Source organism: Typopeltis vanoorti, chromosome 16 (assembly GCF_054136105.1).
Source record: "Typopeltis vanoorti isolate ZY-2024b chromosome 16, IOZ_Tvanoo_1.0, whole genome shotgun sequence".
NCBI lineage: Eukaryota > Metazoa > Arthropoda > Arachnida > Uropygi > Thelyphonidae > Typopeltis > Typopeltis vanoorti.
Window position 1 is genome coordinate 78,719,720 of NC_143564.1, and position 20,292 is coordinate 78,740,011.

The 20,292-nt window shown below is 34.6% G+C and overlaps 1 protein-coding gene across 6 annotated transcripts in view; it reads left to right on the plus strand.

Moving 5' to 3' along the window:
- Positions 1-20,292, plus strand: part of vap (RAS p21 protein activator vap) — a 689,463-nt gene that overhangs the window by 37,188 nt on the left and 631,983 nt on the right. For all 6 annotated transcript variants that reach the window (XM_090406565.1, XM_090406568.1, XM_090406566.1 and 3 more), the window contains exons 2-3: positions 6,181-6,330; positions 14,081-14,216. In XM_090406565.1, the coding sequence (XP_090262691.1) occupies positions 6,181-6,330; positions 14,081-14,216 (286 nt within the window). The remainder of the gene's footprint in view (positions 1-6,180; positions 6,331-14,080; positions 14,217-20,292) is intronic.

Below are 20,292 nucleotides of genomic sequence, written 5' to 3' on the forward strand. Positions count from 1 at the left end.
ACCATGCAAGTCTACCACTACTTCTTTCAGCAGGGTTGCCAGATTTATTACCGATACGTTCGTAGCAACCTTGTTACGTTTTACTCTCTATCATGCTACTAAATAGCAGCTATTTAGTATGTTTTGTTGCGATGTCATCGTAAGTTGTTACTATTTGCATTATTTAACAAAATTTACTGAATTTATTGCAACTATAAAAATGTTTTCATTATTTACTCAGATAAATTCAATATTTAATGCTGCAAATTATATTTTCTGTTAAAGTGGTTTTAAATATGTTTAGAACTTGTATTACTCAGTTGAGAGACTTAGAATGTATACGTGAACGAATTTCACACAGAAGTCAAATGAAAACTTTAAGTTTATAATATATAAAGCATGTATTTATAAGTTTGTATCGTATAATATTGATAATAATTTTTATAAGTTTTTATAATATCGTATGACTATGCAGAAATTATAATGATTAAGATAGAAAACGTACACTTAAAACACCCGTTGTTTATAGGTTAGTTACAAAATAAAATAGAAATAAGCTAACTGCAAAATAAAATAGAAATAGGCTAACTACAAAATAAAATAGAAATAGGCTAACTATAAAATATAATTCTTTCAATGAACCGAAACCTACCTTCGCCTTAACTGAGAGCGATCTTACACGATTTATCGCGGTATTTTCATCAGAATACCAATATCTTTCAACATCCAAGGTGTGTCACCTGAAACCCTCACGTGTGTCAGTGCTGACACGTGTTTCATAGGTTCGCCATCACTGCACTAGAGGTTGGTTTATCAACCTATAAATATGTTACTGCCATGTATGGTTGACATATATGGAGCATACATATAGCATGTTCGAACTTTGAATGCGCTACAAATTTTTTAAATTTAGTTTTATATGGTGCTGAAAACTCCAATATAACCAAACATGGAACTTTTCAGTTCACTTTGAGCCTTCAAAAAGCGGGGTGGTGATCACACACACCAGATGTCAGTCCATGCCTATGACAGGATTTGAACCCACAGCCCATCAATTGATGAGCTGAGATGCTAACTACTCAGCCAACCAGGCCAGCAAACTTGTATGTTAAACAATAATAAAATAAGCGGCTTAACTGGAGATATGCAGCCGCTTGCCGATGATGCATAGGTTGGACTAAATGGTTAACAGTGCATGTTAAATGATAAGGCAGTATCTATCACAAGCAATGTATAACTGCATCAATAGAGTAGAGTGAAATCAAATAAGCAGTGTTACAAAAGAAGTTGTTATGGAGGAGGTACAAGACCATTTGTAGTGAACAGTTGCATGAAGAGTATAAACTGTAGGCCAGAAAAGTGACTTGCATCATTAAAAAAGAAAAGTAGAATATGAGAGGAGATTGGTTAGTCAGGTCAAAGCTAATCCAAGGGAATTCTTCTTTTATGTGGCAAGCATGAGGAAAAATAATTATGGCAGGTTGACACTGGTAGATAGTTATGGGAGCTGAGTAACCATAGCAAATGATATAGTGGAATTATTTAATGAACATTTCATCAGTGTATATCATAGTGTTGTGAATAATGCTGTGCAGCTGTAGAAGAGAGCAAGGATTAGGAGAATTAAAGGTGAAAGAATCAGAGGTGCATTAAGTGTTGCTTGGGCTAGATGTTAATAAGACTGTGGGAATGGATAACATATGCCACATATTTTTAAAGAATGTGCAAAAGAGTTTGCCATGCCCTTGTCTTGGTTATTTAATGAAAGTGTTGTGGTCGGCTACATTCCTAAGGAGTGGAAAGAACATGAAATAATACCTCTCCACAAGCATGGTTTTAGGACAGAAGTTTCGAATTATAGACCAGTCTGTATATCCGTAGTTGTGGTCAGTGTTGGAAAAATTGGTTAGGAATGCAATATGGGATTGGGTTGCTGAACATAAGATTCTCTATGATGGTCAGCATGGGTTTGTGAAAGGCAGGGCTTCCTTCAGCAATATGCTTACATTTCATGATAAGGTGACAAATGTGTTGACAAAAGGAAGATTCATACATTTTTGCAGATTTTGCAAAGGCATTTGATAGATTACTGCATGACATATTGATGTATAAGCTGCAGAAGATTGGATTAGATAACAGATTGGTTTGATAAATTGAAGATTGGCTTTCCGATAGATACCAGCAATTTCTGTATGATGGAGCAGTGTCTCAGAAAAAGAAAGTGACTAGTGGCATGATTCTGGGTTCTGATCATGAACCCTTACTGTTTAATGTATTTGTTAATGATATTTCATGTGGATTGACTCTTTGCTAATGTTATATAGTTAGGTAGAATTATCAGGAGTATTGCTACTATTAAGTTTTTATAGGAAGATTTGAATAATCTTTTAGCTTGGACAGATGAGGGAGTTGTAATTTTAATATTAATAAATGCAAAGTGTTACACTTTGGAGTACAGAGATATAAGACTACATGCTGGATTGGTGGAGCTGTACTTCAGGAAATGGATGAGATTTGGGATTTTGGGTTGATGGTAGACAGTAGACTAAAGTTCTGAGGGCACATTGCAAGTGTTGCAAAGACTGCACTTCATATTGCTGCTATGATAAAAAGTACAGTGATAGTAAGGATGAAGTGTTGGTCAGACCACACATGGACTATTGTGCTCAGATTTGGTTGCCTGGTGTTTGTTGTGTTGTGGAAACACTAGAGCAGGGTCTAAAGACAAATGACCAATCTGATATCATGACTCTGGAGTGTTGGTTATGAAGATCATTTGAGGGAATCTGAATACAGAGGTTTGGTGGAAAGGAAGAAAAGAGATATTACAGAGATCTTCAAGTTCCAGATTAATATAGAAGGTCTCTAGCATATCTCCACTTTTTTGTTTTTGTCTTTTCAGTTTTATCAGTTCTTTGTCTACCACCACTACCAGATCTCCCATCTCTTCACATCTTTTAAAATTTCCCCTTTAATTATATAAAAAGAGTGGATGTTAAAACAGGAAGAACGAGAGGCCATCCCTGGAAGTTGTATCAAGATATGGTCAAGTAGATTTTTTACATGGAGAGTTGTTTGTGAGTGGAATGCTTTGCTGGAGTGAATTGTGAATGCAGAGAGAGAGTTTAAATAACTTCAAAGTTCATTATGATAAATATTATGATAGACATGGTGCTGTTTGAATTGCCCTCCCACAATGAGTGTATCGATTCTATGTAGGTTACTTAAATAATAATGATAATAGCTATGAGGAGTAGAGCAGATTTTGTGGCCTTGTGGAGGATCTCAATAGATTATGTGAATGGGCAAGTGAGTGGAACTATTAGTATTAGTGGAATACTAATACTAATCGTTAATTGGTCGAATTGCCCTCCCACAATGCGTGTATCGATTCTATGTAGGTTACTTCAATAATAAGGATAATAGCTATGAGGAGTAGAGTAGATTTTGTGGCCTTGTGGAGGATCTCAATAGATTATGTGAATGGGCAAGTGAGTGGAAGTATTAGTATTAGTGGAATACAAATGTCCCACTCAAAGAAACCTTAGAGCTAATCCAAGCTAAATTTCCTCCTGATATCTCATCCCTATTTCAGTTCACAATGAACTCAGGCTATTTCGTTTGCCAAGGAAAATTCTACAAATAGAGAGGACAGCCATGGGTTCTCCACTCTCCCCACCCTTGACCAACTTCTTTATGGAGACTTGAAGAGAAAGCCTTAAATTCTGCCGCACAAAAACGAACCATATGGCTTCGCTACGTTGATGATGTGTTTGCTGTTTGGCCACATGGCTCTGATGTACTCCTATCCTTCCTAACACACTTAAATAACCAACACCCCAGAATCGAGTTCACCCTGGAAAAAGAGAAAAACAACAGCCTCCCTTTCTTAGACACACTAGTCACCCGCTAGCATGATGGAACCTTGATTTTCTCAGTTTATAGAAAATCCACCCATACAGGCAGATACATTCACCAGCAAACCCCCCCATCCCTCCACCACAACAATATGGAGTTATTACGACTCTACACAACAGGGCTAAACTTATCTGTTATCTGTTCAAAGGACAATGCCCTAACCACAGAACTAAACCACATCCTCAACACTTTCTCAGCCAATGGCTACCCCCCCCTACACAACAAGGATTACTCTAAATCCATCACCATTCCTTACATGCGAGGCACCTCGGAAAAAATTACCAAATCCTAAAAAAACATGACTTGATCTCATGTCATAGACCATATAAAAAATTGGCATCCCTTATCTGCTCCACTAAAGACCAACCTCTCCACCCCCTAGACCTACCTGGTGTGTAAGCTGTCCTACTTTGGCCAAACAGGCAGGACAATATCTGGTTTCACCAGTACAGCCACTCTGGTCTTGCAGACCATGCTCTGGATTCACGCCACAGAATACGGTGGAAGAAAGCCACAGTAATACCCCGTAGTAAATTCAAATTTGAAAGGCTATTCTTGGAATCAGCCTCAGCCCTAAGAAACATGCCAAACCTCAACAAATTTGGTTGCATGAGACTGCCTGAAATTTGGCAGACTTACATCAGAAGACCTTCAGCCCAACGGCCAAGAATACCTACATAGCATGCAAGGGGGAACCTTCAGGACTTTTAGGAGAAACAATAGCTTCCTGCTTCGTCCTCATTTACTGTGTGTAGTGCCTGCATGCACGTGTCCTTATTTTAAGTTCCTGTGAAGATGGCAACGTGACGTTGCCGAAATATTGGAAATATAGATTAAAGTTTAATTTAATTTATATCCTTTGTATGTTGTAATTTCCTTAAGTTATTTAATAAGCATTCTTGTGTATGGAATCGGTTGTCTTTATCATGTTGCCTCAATATACCATAATGAAAAGTATACCTCTTTCGTACATGTGTATTGCCATACATTATGGGACGGATCACTATCGAAACTGGTTTTGATCTTTAATCTGGTCTCAGCATTGGGAGATACTGACAGCTAAATCAAAGCAGGGATGAAATTTTATGTATACATGTAGCAAAATTGTGTCACCATACTAACACCATATATAATTGCCTATTAGATAAGTATGTTTTGAAAAATTCCTTAAAAAAAAGTAAATAAAAAATGCTGGAAAGATTCTAGATTTCATACCTTTCTAAGCTGTAGAAAACTCATACGACATTTCAACTAAATACTGGAAGTGATGTGAACTATCCACCAGTGTTACCAGAATTAGGGTAAAAAATAAATTAATTAAAATATTCTTATTAAGGCTCATCAGGTTCATATTGTATTGGAGTCATTTTCTTCATTTTTCGTCATGATACAAGATGCTATAATACTCCAATAGTTACATTTTCAATGGGATGTATCACTTCTTGTAATCTTTCTCTAGTGTTCAATAATGATGTTCTTTCACCCACTTTAGCTTAGCTGCTTGTATTTGTTGGCATGGCACCTTAACAGTTTTGGCTACCTATTATATCCCATTTGGAAGATCTTCCAACAGGTAGTCTGTCCTTACTCTCCTCACAATACCCCATTGCATTAGATAGTCATTTGACCAATTATAGTATATCTCTAAGTTTGTAAAATCAGACAAAGTGGATGAATGATAGTAGTTAGAACAACCAAAACAGCATGCATGAAAGTATCTGTAGTAAAAGCATAAGGTGAAAATAGAACATCTATGAGAAAATGACTGGCATGAGTCTGTAAGAGAAAGTTGTCAGTTAATCAGATTTTTTTCCCCATGGCACCAAGCATTTTTAGACAGAGTTTTGATGCAACATCCCAAGCATGAGAATAATATTAAGTCAATTTAAGATTTATATAATGTCAGAAGTTATACAGATGAGAAGTAGTGTCTTGAACAACAGGGCAGTTGTTTTCAAGATGCTCATCCAAGATCAGCCCAAACTCCTCACTGTATCTCCTAATTAGAATTGCCAAACCTTATCTATTATTACACATACTTGAATACAGGTGCCGTATGAGAGAGAGAGAGAGAGAGAGAGAGAGAGGAATCTATTATCTATTTCATGGTCATTGCTTGTCATGTGAGTCACAAGTTTCATGTGGGTTCCATGTTGCATATGGATATCTATAATGCATTGACTATCAATTTTATTCATAGTTTTTTATTACTGTTATTATTTTTTTCTTTGAAAATTATCTTATCTCTATAAGTAAATAAAATATCAAAATGATACTTTATAGATGGTACCATGGACGCCTAGACCGATATACTGCAGAATTGAGACTACAGTCTGCTGCTAAGTTAGGTAGTTATCTTGTTCGAGAAAGTGACCGTAAGCCTGGATCATATGTTCTCTCCTACCTTGGGCATACTGGAATTAATCATTTTAGGTATGTCACATTTTTATAGTTTGTACACTAGAAAAACACCAAATGGTGTTTTTGATCATTTGAATTTTCATAATTTGTTGAGTTTGTACCATTTATAATTTTGCAAATACAATCATGTAGTGATACAGTGATTTTGTAATCATTGATATATTAAAAATTAATGTAATAAATTAAGAACAATTAACAGTGGAAAAAGATGTCATATGACATGATTGGTTACTTTGTTGGAGGTATCTCTCATATATAGGGTAAATGTCAAGATGAATGGACATTGGGTTACTAATCATGTTAAGGTAGGACATACCATTCATCTCTTACTGTATTGGATCAAGGGACCTAAGTAACAATTTATTATTATTATTATTTAACTGTAATTTCAAACACAAAAGGCTGAAAACAAAATAAGCATATCGTTAAATTATGGTCTGTTTTATGTCACCAAGTTTTCAGTAAGCAAAGTTGAGGTCTAACACTAGATAATGAAAATCAACTTTCATCTGCTGAAATTTTTAAAATATCCATGCATCAGTGGGATTGTAACTCATAGTGTATTGATAACCAAGAGATTCTATTTGGTTAGCCATTAAAGTCAAGGAATCTAAAAGTGCCTAGAAACTTAAGTATTGTTGGCATTCCAATGAGAAAATGATTGATCATGAGCTGAGAGCACAAGGATTCATATTAGTAGTAAGACACTACATAAAGAGCATTGTGTAGGTTTCTATGGAGAAATAGTTACTAGACATGAATCATGTCATTCAACAGTACAAAGTATACTGGTATTTTCTGATTTCTGGATTGCTGGAAAACTCATTATATCCAGGTGTATCCATCTCCAACTGTGAAGTTTGTATCCATTTGGCAGAACAGGACACTGTTCTGCCAAAAGATACAAACAGATACAAACTGATCAATGCAAAAGATCATTTGGAGATGAACTGGAAAATTGAGCATGGGCCAGACTAGTGCATCTAACAACCCATCCGACCTTGACAGGTATACAGGTCCAAGTCGCCATAGATGCAAAGTGGCATATTAAAAACTGAAATACCATTAATACTACATTGTAATATATGATGGATATGAAGTGTATGAGGAGCGATATAATTCATCCATATTGACATTGATATGGTTAAATTTCATCTCGCTCATTGATCAACAGTAACCAGGACAGTTATATTTGGCTACAAACCTTATAGGATTATTTAAGAGAATAATATCATCAGAAGAAATATCCCATTTCTTCATAATGTAGAGCACAGAGATTATAACATTAGAATTAGTGTAGAATCCAGCCTTAAATAACAGAACAATCATTGCCCTGTACATAATTTAGTACTAATAGTAACTGACAACTTAAGTACAGGCTTTGTTCATTGTATGTAAGATTCCTGTGCTACTTTCCATTCACTTTTGAGATCAACAAAGTGTAAATAAGGACCTTTATCTTTCCATGATTTCATAACTATTCATCATAAAATAAAAATTTGTTCTTAACTCAATTTTGACATGAATCTAGCTTATTTTCCTCTAATTTTGTCTTTAATAGTGTTTCTTAACCTTTTCTCAGTATGTTTGTATAAATATAACTGTCCTGGTTTGACAGTATCTCCATTCTCCAATCAGCATGCTGTGGATTATTTGTTTTCTACTTTAGTGTAGATTCTTGTCTTATAGATGACATTTGAACTTCATTTCTCAGAGTGCCTTATTATAAGCTTGAACTCATTTGAAAGCATATCCTGTTTGGTCTTGGGGAAGAGCATCTGGATTGTGTAGCACTTATGATACTAATCCAAAATAGGTTTACAACATTCATGTATGGAATTGTCATAAAAAAAATGAAAAATATGAATATTGGTAAGAAATGGAAAACATTAACGGCATTCTCAGTAGTATGCCCTATAGATTGGTCTAATTTTAACTATTTAAAAATGTTTTTTAATAGTAATCTACCAGAGATATTATTTAAACTAATATAGTAGAGAGGAAAGAAAGAATTTATTAACTCTTAATTTGTGACCTTGCAGATTGTTTGTATGATGCCATTTAGGAAATACAAGAGGTAGGGCTATTTTGAAAGAAAGTAATAGAAAGGAATGAACAAAGAGGAAGGAAATCTAGTTTTGTGAGTTGTTTGGAAATATGGAGAAAAAAACTTCCTTTTTTGTATTTGTAAGAAGGAAGGATTTTGCACCTGTCTTTGTAAAAAATTCCCGCATTTGGGAAAATGAAGAAAATAAAAAAGGAACATTAATCATCACAGGTCCCAATTTACATCCTAGGATGCCTACAACACCCATAGAGGACGCCCTACCTAGATGGGACTTCAGACTTATATTCACGTGCTTCATTGAGTATTGTGTTGTCTTTGTGTGTGTGTGTGTGTGTGTGTGTGTGTGTGTGTGTGTGTGTGTGTGTGTGTGTGTGTGTGTGTGTGTGTGTGTTACAAGTGCTATTTGTACTTCCTGAAGATGTCTCAGTGACAAATGAAATATTGGAAGCATTAAAATTAGTTTTTAATCCTTTCTTAGTGCTGTCAGCACTCCATTAAAACTCCAACATGAAAAAAAGTTTCCTTTAGGGCTGTGTAGAACACAAGAAGGATATTTATACTTATGAGAGAAAGCACTCAACCAAATCACCAAGCTATATACAAGATAGTGTTCAATCAGTTATAATATATTGCTCAAAGAATTGAATTAGAAATAAAACTGTTGAATCAAAGACTGGGAATCAAAAGTATGAGAGTTCTTAGTCCACAATTCAGGAAGTGAATGGATGGTATAAATTATTATTATTATTATATGTCACCTCCATGGAGTCTGAAGACTCATCATAGGAGACCTAGTCTATCCACACATCTCCTTGAACCCATTAACAGAAAAAGCACTCACAACTGACTCTAGCAACAAATTCCACTCATTCACAAGTCTCCAAGCAAAAAATCTAGTCCTCACACCCTACTGACCAAACCTTTATTCAACTTCTAGGGATGACCCCTTGTTCTGGTCCCTTTAACCAAAAAATCCAGCAAATTATGTTTCTCTACTCTTCATATTAAATTTAAAAAAATCTGTTTCTCATCCATGCATCTAAGGTCATGTGTAAGCATATTATCCTATACAATAATTCTTTGTCTACCTTGATATGCTTCTTTCACTTCTATGTCTTAATCATACCATCTCATCATCATCATCAAATTCCTGCAATGTACTCTCAAGGGGTGTACAGGTCATACCATCTCTTTTCCTTCTATCTTCCAAGCTCTGCAGAGCACATACCTTTAATCTGCTTGTACTCAACATTCAAGTCCTGTACAGTCGCTCAGCTTTGTGCACTTTCCCTTCTCTCTCTATTATGTTTATCCAGATTGGTTTGCTTTATGCCCAATGTAGTTGCACTGTCACCTCCTTACAAATCTTGCAATTCATCTTCTGAAATATAACTTTTAATCCACCAACAGTGCAAGATCCATTGAATCCTCGACCTCCTGCAGTGAAGCATACCAATACAATATTCCTTATCTCATCTCCATCCCATCTCCTCTTCCTGAAGCATTTGGCAGCATTGACCTATATCTCCATTCCACTACCCAGAGTGATGTTCAATTCTGTTAGCAAAAGCAAAAGCACATCTGTATATGATTAAATATATCCTCTTAAACCTTGAACTTCATTATTAAGTAATTTCTGTTCTTTCTTTCTTTCTTTATTTTTATTAAATTACAACATTTTGTTATCTCAACTACCAGAGGAAAAATCTTACAAAAATGGAATACAAGTTATTAACACCCCCCCTTCCCTCTAATAATAATAATAATAATAATAATAATAATAAATATCTTGTTTTTAAAATAATGATAAGCATATATTGTGACCATCTGTAACACCAATATTTGCATTCCAGATGCACGACTATCACACAAACAATCTGTATGTAATTAGCTCCAGATGTTACTGTGACACATGTAACTATATTTATGTAATTAGTTGTCAGTGTGACAGCTGATGGAAAATCAAATGATCTTTTTGAAGACATCATCTCTTGGAACTATAATTTAAAGCAACAGTCTTCTCATCTCATCTCATCCGCTTGATAATGGGTTGAGTCCACTAAGAAGAAAGGTTATCCACTTATCGCGATCTTTAGCCATCTCAATCATGACTCTATAGCTGGGTAGATGGGAATGTTCTTTCAGCAACTTTATCCAAGTACTTCTTGGTCTGCCTCTTTGTCTTCCTATATATTCATTCAGAGCTAAATATGGGAGTCTATGAGGGGCCATTCTCTGAATATGACCAAACCATCTCAGTTGATGCTTAATGATTGTGTCTATTATATTATCTGGGAAGTTTAAATTTGTTCTGACTCGATCATTAGTCGTGTTCCATCCAGTGGGTGTTATTAATAACAATCTTGTATAGATGGCTAATAGAGACTCTTTGAAGGAGATACGTCGTCTTTCATAAAAAAATTCTGCAGACCTGTTTAAAAAGTTCTAGAACATCAAAGACACACCTGTTGCTGTCTTAGCTAGCCTACGTGTTCAAGTCCTCTTCACAGGAATGACAAATTATTAAAAATTCCAATCTGTATCAATAGGAGAATTCATTCACATTCTTAAAGAAAAATTTCTACCAGGTATTACCTCACTTTATAGACATTGACTTGCTACAGATTCTTTCAATCGAACAACAAAATATACAGACAACTATAGATTAGCTATGGGTCCAGTAGCAGGTGTGTGCCTGTATTTTTTTTATCTGTATTTTACTCATTTGGAGCACTAATTTGAAGTTTTAGCTGTGTAGGAATTGGTCGCAACATGTGAACATTTTATAATTTGGTCTTGGAAGAGTTAGTATAATTTGTTTTTTATTTGAATCAACCAAACTCAAAAATAAACTTTACCATGGAGCTTGAAAAGCACAATACTTTATTTTGATGGCCTGCTTGAAAAAAAAAAAAAGAAAGAAAGAAAAGAAAAAACATCATTTCCCTTCAAATATACAGGAAACTCATGCACACCGACATTATATCCATGCCCTTCCACCATCCCATGTATAAAGCAAGTATGATCAAACTGTTGTCATCATTCTCAGTTGTCACAAAGAAAGTAAGCAAAATGCAGAGCTGGATTCTCTCCTATAACAATTACTACTAAATGGATACATTAAAGAGTATCTCATGAAGTTACTGTTCAAAAAGCTGTCCCAGATTTCATAAAAATATCTGATAATCCATTATTTGGGAATGCTTATTTGTCAGTTATGTTGAATTCAGATCAAAATACTTTCAGAACATAAATCTCCTTTATTTATTGAGAACCTACAGTCATTGCTGTGTTCTCTAAAAGGTGCACATCATATTGAAAATATCCAGAAGTTTATAAAATTAACTGCAGTTGTGGAGAAAATTTTATCAATAGAAATTGATATTAAAGAGCAAATAACATATGTTTGCTTCCACACTTTTGACAGATAGACTTCACAACACATGCAAATACAGGTGTTATGACATAAAATGGGGAAGCAACTGCATCCCTTTCAGAACTAATTTTTATTATATAAAAGCATTCCCAAAGCGACTTCATTGCTTGCAAGCCATCATCATTTTATCACTTGCAAGGAATAAAAACAGAATTTTGTATATGCTATGAAAAACCTATCTACTACAACAACCCAAGTGTGCAAGGTTCATATTACTACTTATCCTTGTTGTGCATCATGGCATATAAGGCTGAGATTCATTTCTTCTAGATACCTCTGTCCTGAATCACCAGTTAAGCTTCTCTCCAGCTCTGCCAGCAAGCCATGCTTCTTTCCTTTTCTCTTATTCTCTGCCGAGTTAACTTTAAGCCTTCCCCTTTTCTATTTTCCTTCTGGGATCCATCTCAGAACCACTCTAGAAATCTGTCTGCTGTCCATTCTTAGTATGTGTCCAATCTATTTCCATCTGCTTTTTTTTTTTTTTTTTTTTTTTATTTCATCAGTGATTCTTTTTTTTTTTTTTTTTGCTCACTGAACTTATATAAGTCATCATTTGTTATATATCGGGACCAAGATATTTTAAATAGTTTACGCAGCCATTTTGTTTGAAAACAATTTAATTTAGCTTTTTTTTTTTTTTAAGCTTCTGTCTTTGATCCATATAATAACATGGCCTTAACATTGCTATTGAAGATCTTCATTTTGGTTTTATTATGATATTTTGAAGGTTTCCATTTATTATTTAATTTTTTTTGAAAACGCTTTTTGTCAATCTTTGCATTATATCACTGTCAGTTCCACCTTCACTATCTACATTTGCTCCCAAGCATGTAAAATTCTTAACTTCCACAGCATGCTGATTAATGTTGATTTCTTTGCTGTTTATTATGAATTATTTGTTGTTTAGTTTAAGAACTTTTGTTTTAGTCATATTTATTTTAAGACCAACCATTTCAACCATTTCATATATGTTTTATACAAGTCTTCCAATTTTGCTTGTATATCATTGTATTTTGATGGATGATATCAAACTATGTCATCAGCATGATCTAGATCTTCTGTGACAGAGGATTCCATTTAACTTGTCTTCTTGCACTTGTAACTTTTCTCATAATCTAATCAATGACTATGTTAAACAATAAAACAGACATTACACAACCCTGCCTTCCACTAGATCTTATCTTAAATGATTCAAATGTTATTTGCTGTGCAATAACACAACTTTTACTTCCCTTATACATTTTTTTTATTATTCATTTTAGCAATTCTTAAATACACCATATGCAATTTTGAATATAGTGCCTGAAAAGTTGTGTTTAGTGTATTGTATTCTAATATTTATTCTTTGAATATCAATCATGATGATGGTACAAAAATAACAAATATGGCAAAACATGCAGGTGTGTTATGCATACTCCTTCAGGAAGTCTTGGACATAAGTAAGGCATTGTGTGATCTCTTGAAGTCTCAGAGTGCCTAAATACCTATTATAAATTTCTATGAAAACATTCACCAAGCTAATAACATCCACTAATAGCCCATTCCACACAGTCACCACATCCCATAAGTAGATCATGTACTTCACATGCTTCATAACCACACCTTTAATCCACTTACAGGGAGGACCCTAAATTCTTCTCTACCCACATGAGTCATAAAATCTCATTTCTATCTACACTTGATCTCTTTTTGTTTCTTTTATGTTTGCATCATATCCAGTTGCATAGGACAGATATCAACTTGGTACATTTACTGAATCTTTTGAATTGTCTCCTCTGAGCCTGGGTTGGCCATATCTGAGTATGGTAATCAAGATATTTTTTATCAAAACCTTGTAAAGTGCGAAAATAACTTATACACTCCTATAAGTTAGTGTTTTCTTCGGCATTGCAGTTATCTGATATTATGACCAAACCAGATTAGTAATGCGGCCCCAAACACTAATTCTCTGTCTGGCTGTCTGTATTTCCTCTCAGGTTTGTAGCTGAATACCATTAATATAACTCTGCCTGCATTGGCTTTTGTCTAGAATGTATATATACCCTTGCACTTAGCAACACTGGACTGTCATTCATTATTAGTAATGATTGTTATTACTAATTGTTAGTAATAATTAATAATTGTTCATATTTTCTTTACTTGAGAAAAGTATTATTTGTATGTTATGCAAATCTTTTTTTAACTATACTTCTAACATTAATGATGTTTATTTAAACAAAATAAAATAAAATAAAAATAGCAATTGTATTATTTTGCAGAATTACAGCAGTTTGTGGAGACTATTACATTGGAGGTCGACAGTTTGATTCACTTTCTGATTTAATTGGCTACTACACCAGTTGGTCAGATTTATTGAAAAAAGAAAGGCTTGTTCATCCAGTTCCTCCTCCAGAGGTACATTGCTATATATCATAAGTTTTAATTATACAGTTAGCTCTCATTATATTATACTTATAAAGGACAAAGAAGTAGTTTGTTACCGTTGAAAGCATACATTAGCAAATTTCCTTTGAAAGAGTATTTGTGCTGTGAGACTTATATCACTATTTAATGGCGAGTGAGTTTACTATACTAGTCCTCTCTAATGAGCATTCATTATACAATATAGTAATCCTGATTTATTGCAAGAAGTGCATTCCAAAAATCACTGCAAATTGAATTGGCCATTGAACCATCTTAACCATCTTTACATCATACATATATATACAGAGATTACTGAACTGGATATATTAATTTTGAAACTGAAATAGTAATTTGTTATTTATTCTTTAAATATTCATTAAGTGTAAATTTAATGGTTTAATTTAATCAACTTAATGGTCAGCAATGCTGATTAGGAATTGATACAGTTTTTAATACCAGCCAAGTTACTAGGACATCTTCATGGTAAAAATTAAGTCATTAGTAGGATAGATTTAAAAAAAAATCAAGTAGTAATGGGAATTAAGAAAGAAGAGAACTAGAAATAATAAAAGTGAAATATTACTGTTATTAGTGTTTTAGTTTCACTAATTAAAAACATTAAGTTGTGAAATGTTGTGGTAAGTGATCAAATTTATTGAAAAGAACATTAAATTCACATCACTTACTTCAAATCTTCACACTCAACTGAATATGTGCAATATGTACTATCATTAAAATTAACCTTCAAATTGGATTCCAAGTTGCAAGACATTACCACTGAAGAAATGAACTAATAGAATATCCTATCCCATATATATACTCAGTCACACCCATGCCTTTCATATACATTGACAGGTTGACTGTATAAGCCAATCTCCTAACTGGTAGCTCTTGTCATACAGAGGAGGGTAGATGGGAGGGAACGACAGGCAGCTTTCTAATGTCGCCTTAAAACATGCATGGAAGGAGAGAAAGTAATGGTCAGAACTGGTGTAAATAAGTCTGCTTTCTGATTATGGCCTCAATCATACATTAACAATAAATTGATTTATTGTCCTAAGAAAAACATTCTATCAAATTACTAGTGCATGATGAGGGTTAACCTCTACAAGCTTAGTGAAATACACACACAGACACAAAGCACCTTAATAGAGAAAACTGTATTAGTTTGTGGAATTGCTTATTGGTCAAAGCCAAATAACTGGAGGAGACTCCACATCACTAAGGAATGTAGAGAACTGACTGGGGTTTCTGACCTAATGTCCAGTCCTCACCTTCACATGGTGTGCTCTATTAATAGGTATCCACTGGATACTAAATGAACTAGGATAGACTGACAATTTGTTTATTGGCTTAAACCAGGAATATGTATGATGGTACAAAAAGTGAAATTTCATACCAGCTAGGGTAGCTTTGACTGGTAAAAAAAAGGTCCATGCTGTTTTTCAGGAAACCAGGATGAACAATGAAGAGTCAGCTACTGGAACAGACTCAAGCTTAATATCCAGAAGAACAAACCCAACATCAAAAGAACTGAAGATAGGAACCATGAATATAAGAAATATTAATAGGAAGGAAATTGAGCTCGCAGAACAACCTGAAAAATACCATGTGGACATAATTAGCATCACTAAAACAACGAAGACAAATATAGGTGAGATCTTACTAAATAAGTATAGGATGTTATATTAGGCCAATAATGATTACAGAAAGGAAGGAATAATGATAGCACTCAACACCAAACATGGAAATATAAATTAAAGATGCTAAGAAATTGTATTCTTGATTTAATCCTTTATCCAATTGTAAGCAAACGATCTTTGCACTTGAAGTATCTTCACAACTGGGCTACTTGTAGATAGTGGGTAATGACATCCCATCAATTGCCTTAATATCTCCTAATGCAAAGCACATAGCCTTTCAGATGTGGGTGATGCAATACATTATAGGAAGGGCTACTACCAGATTTGTTTCAACCTTTATTCAGGTAAAAAAGTAAAAGAGTGTTCATGATAGGCCTAGAGTAGTTAGTATAGGGATGCAGGAGAGCCTGAGATTATTAGGAGAAAGAAAAGACAGATAGATAGTATGAGAGATAGAAAGGCCTCAGCTCTTTTATATCATCATATAACCAAAGGCTATCAGTTTTCCTTTTTCATCAGTCTCATGCAGCAAACAACCCAAAAGACCAATTGAAACTAAAGATGACTGATACCTAGGTGGTTACCCTTATCTGAGTTAACCACCTTGACTTGGCCTTTTCTGTCTGGGATTGCTCCCCTGTCATCCATGCAATTGATCATAAGACCATATTGAACTAAGAGGATGGAACCATTTATAAAACCTCTTATAGTAATAATAAACAGGTTTTTATCTCCCCCTGGTGAATATTGCATAATGTGGGTGGTCTACACCACCTAGCCAGTATCCTAGAATGCTTCTTAGAAAGAAGCATTCTAGGATTCTGTCGGATAATTATAAATTTCTGCAAATAATTATAACTACATGAATAAATATTTCTTACTTATGGATAAGGTGTAATTGATGAGATATTGTTTAAATAATTGATATTTATTACAAATTTAACAACTTATACATTTTAGCGTGAAATAATTTCAACAAGAATAGCCCAAAACACTTTTGTTAATTTTTAATAGGGCATATGGTCTCCATTAACAACCAAAACAGCTGTACATCTTGATTGCATGGACCAGATAAGATGATCAAACACTTGTGGGATATTTCCCCACTCTTCTGTGAGAGCAATTTCGAGCTCTTGAAGCAATCGTAGTCACACCAGTCGAGCAGAAATGCACCTACCTAAAGCATCCCAGGCATGTTCGATTGGATTAGAATCCGGTGAACAGGCAGGCCAGTCCATTCGTTCATTACCTTCTTCCTTAAACCTCTCTTCTACCAAATTTGCAGGGTGTTGAACAAGCATTGTCATCCATAAAAATGAATTCTTGGCCAATTGCAGCAGCATATGGACGAACTATAGGTTCCAAAATCTAATCACGATACTGGGCTGTTAAGGAACTGTTTCTGATAAAATAGAGATCGGTATGGCCACCTGTACTTGTTCCAGACCATACCATCAAACTCGCACCTTGATGTTGGGATCTTTCATGAACAAACTGTGGCTTATTTCTTGTTTCACTTTCATGTCATATCAAGATACGTCAGTTATCTGGTTGCAGACTGAATCTGGACTCGTCACTACAAAGTACATGAGCTCAATCCTCGTCCAATTGCGGTGTTCCTGTGCCCAAATTCTTCAGGATCTTTTGTAATTTGCAGTAAGTGGAATGCAAACCATTGGTCTTTGAGCATATTAATCTATGGCATAAAGATGATTTCGTACTGTCTGTGTTGATACCAGCCTCCCTGTTGTTGTGGCAAGTTTGCTTTGAAGTTGTGTTGCATTAAATGTTCGGTTTCGTCTAGCAAGTAATGACAAATACTGATCGTCTCTTGGAGTTGTTGATGATGGGCGACCTTGACCTTGTCTTCAGCAAACATTTCCCATCTCCAGAAAGCAATTCCAAAGTTGCAAAATCAAGCTTTGAGATACACGACATTCTTCAGTGACAACTTGCTGCGTTTGCCCAGCTTCTAATCGACCAATGGTTCTCCAAGCCATGGATTCCGAGATATCATGTTGCTCTGCCATTTTTAACAAAATAATGGGTGGTAGGTAACACAAGTTTACAATTGAAGTGATAATTATGCACTGTGGAAGCGAGTACAACAAGCCATGCTTTTATACCCCCCCCCCCACATGCTAATATGGCTAAGACATTTTGACAAGTCTTAATATGATTTTGTGTGCAGTCATGTGTTCTACACTATTGTATATTAAGAATATTTTAAAATGAATGTGTTACATTTGTAAATTATTTTTATAACTTTATAATTTACAAGAAAACCAAATTATCCACTAATTGCTTTGAGCAGTATACAAATATCGTCTTACTGAACAATAAAATTTCCACATTAAGATATTATAAAGCATTTGTATTCTGTATTGCTAGTTTTCAAATCCATGTTTCTTCCTAACCTTCCATAAATGGTATTTTAATTCATTAATTATAAAAATCAAAATTCTCTTCCCATTACTGACAGGTGGTGGGTACTGCAAAAAAAAAGAACCAGTTCTGTTGTAAGTAACGGAATGCAAAACACATTACATAATGTTCCAAATACACAGGGCAAGAGATCACTTGTAGACTGTTTTACTGTTTCCAATTGGTAACAGATGTCACAGATTGGATCTCTAATGTTAAAGTATCTCCATTTGATTGTACTAACAGGAAGGTGACTATAATCAATTCTCCAAGCAAGATCCCTCCTGTTAGGGTATCCTTGGAACTTCAAAAATTATGAAACAAAGTGTTGTTGTTGTTGTCAGTACCCAACTGTGGAAGTTTGTGGGGAAAGAGATTAAAGATTTCTTTAATCCAAATTTTACTTTTTTAATGGAAAGAATGTCAGTGCCAGAATGTTGTAGCAATCTTAGAGTCGAGCACAGAATGTTGTAGTATTTAGGAACAAATTCAGCTTTTGGATCTTTATAATCATTTACTCCAAACGGGAAGATGAAAACCCAGGTAGTCTGGAGTAGGTCTGCAACATTTTATGAATTTTTGAAACTGTATTGCTTAAATAGCAGAATTTTAAGACTGGAAGCCCAGAGCCTCTGTGCTTCTTTGATAGTTGAAGAAATTCCTTTTTAACTTCTTGGTATCAGCAGGACCAAAAAAATTGCACATCCATACTATATAATTGCTTTTCTTCAACTTATGTAATGTCTGTAATGTTTATTATGAACTGAGCAGGAAAAATTAGTTTTAAGTACTATGGCTTTAAAAGAAAAGGAAAGTGGCCCAATTTTCCAGCCTTTGAAGGTTCCAATGTTCTTGTATATAAGTTCTTGAAGTGGTAATATTGGATAAGTGGAGAAGGGAATTCCAAGTCTAGTTAGCCCAATAGGAATGCCTTCCAGATCCCACTTTCCAAAAACTTTTAATTTTGTCTAGTTTACATTAACAGTTATCCACTGATCTTGCTGAATTTTTCCAAAATACCAAAAACTATGTTTACGGAATCATTATCTCTCGAAGTCTACTACATCATCGGTATATGCTAATATCTTACTTTCCTTTATAGTTGAAGGAACTCTTATTCTTTGCACTGCATATGTATTGTCAGTTTCCTGCAAGAAAGTTTCAAGAGCCAATGTAAAGTGTAATGGACTAAGAGGACAACCTTGCTTGACTCCTTTTTGAATTTTGACCAGGTCGGATAGGAACCCATTAACTAGGAGGTGGGTTATTGAGGACTCATTAGTGGAAACCAAACCCAGAAGAGATACCAAGGTTGAAGTAATGCAGAAGTCATATATTACCGCTATACAAGTATCCAAAAAGTTTCACACTTATTATTAAAATACTCTCAATTAGAGATAGATGTTGAATGTTTTTTCACTTGGTTATACTACAAACTAAAGATGAGAAATTATATTCTTGGTTTAATCCTTTATCCAAGTGCATGCTAACAGTGTTTGAACATAAGAAATATTTTTATGGCTGGGTTACTTGTATATAGAGGCTAATGACTTGCAATAGATATGAAATTGTTTGCCTTTATATAGAAGTAGTCCAGTCATGAAAATACTTCATGTGCGAACATTATTGACTTAAAACCAAATGCTATTCTCAGCTACACTGTCAATAAATCTTTCTTTTTAAGGGCTAGAGAGCAATGAAAATGTAATACTAATAATTACTTGAAAACAGAAATGAACATAAAAAAATGCACAAGCTAATCCTTTTCAAGACATAACTAAACAAATAACAACAAAATGTTTATGCTGATATCATACCATAATTAATTTCCTTTCTTATCAACAATATGTATACCAGCATCATTAACAGATCGCATATACAAGTTATTGAACTCCCCACCTCCACCACAAAGAGCCCTTCAATAAACTACTGGATATGATTTGTCAGATTTCTTTTCTCTACCTTCTCTCCCCAATTAGAATAGGTACTAAACAATAGAA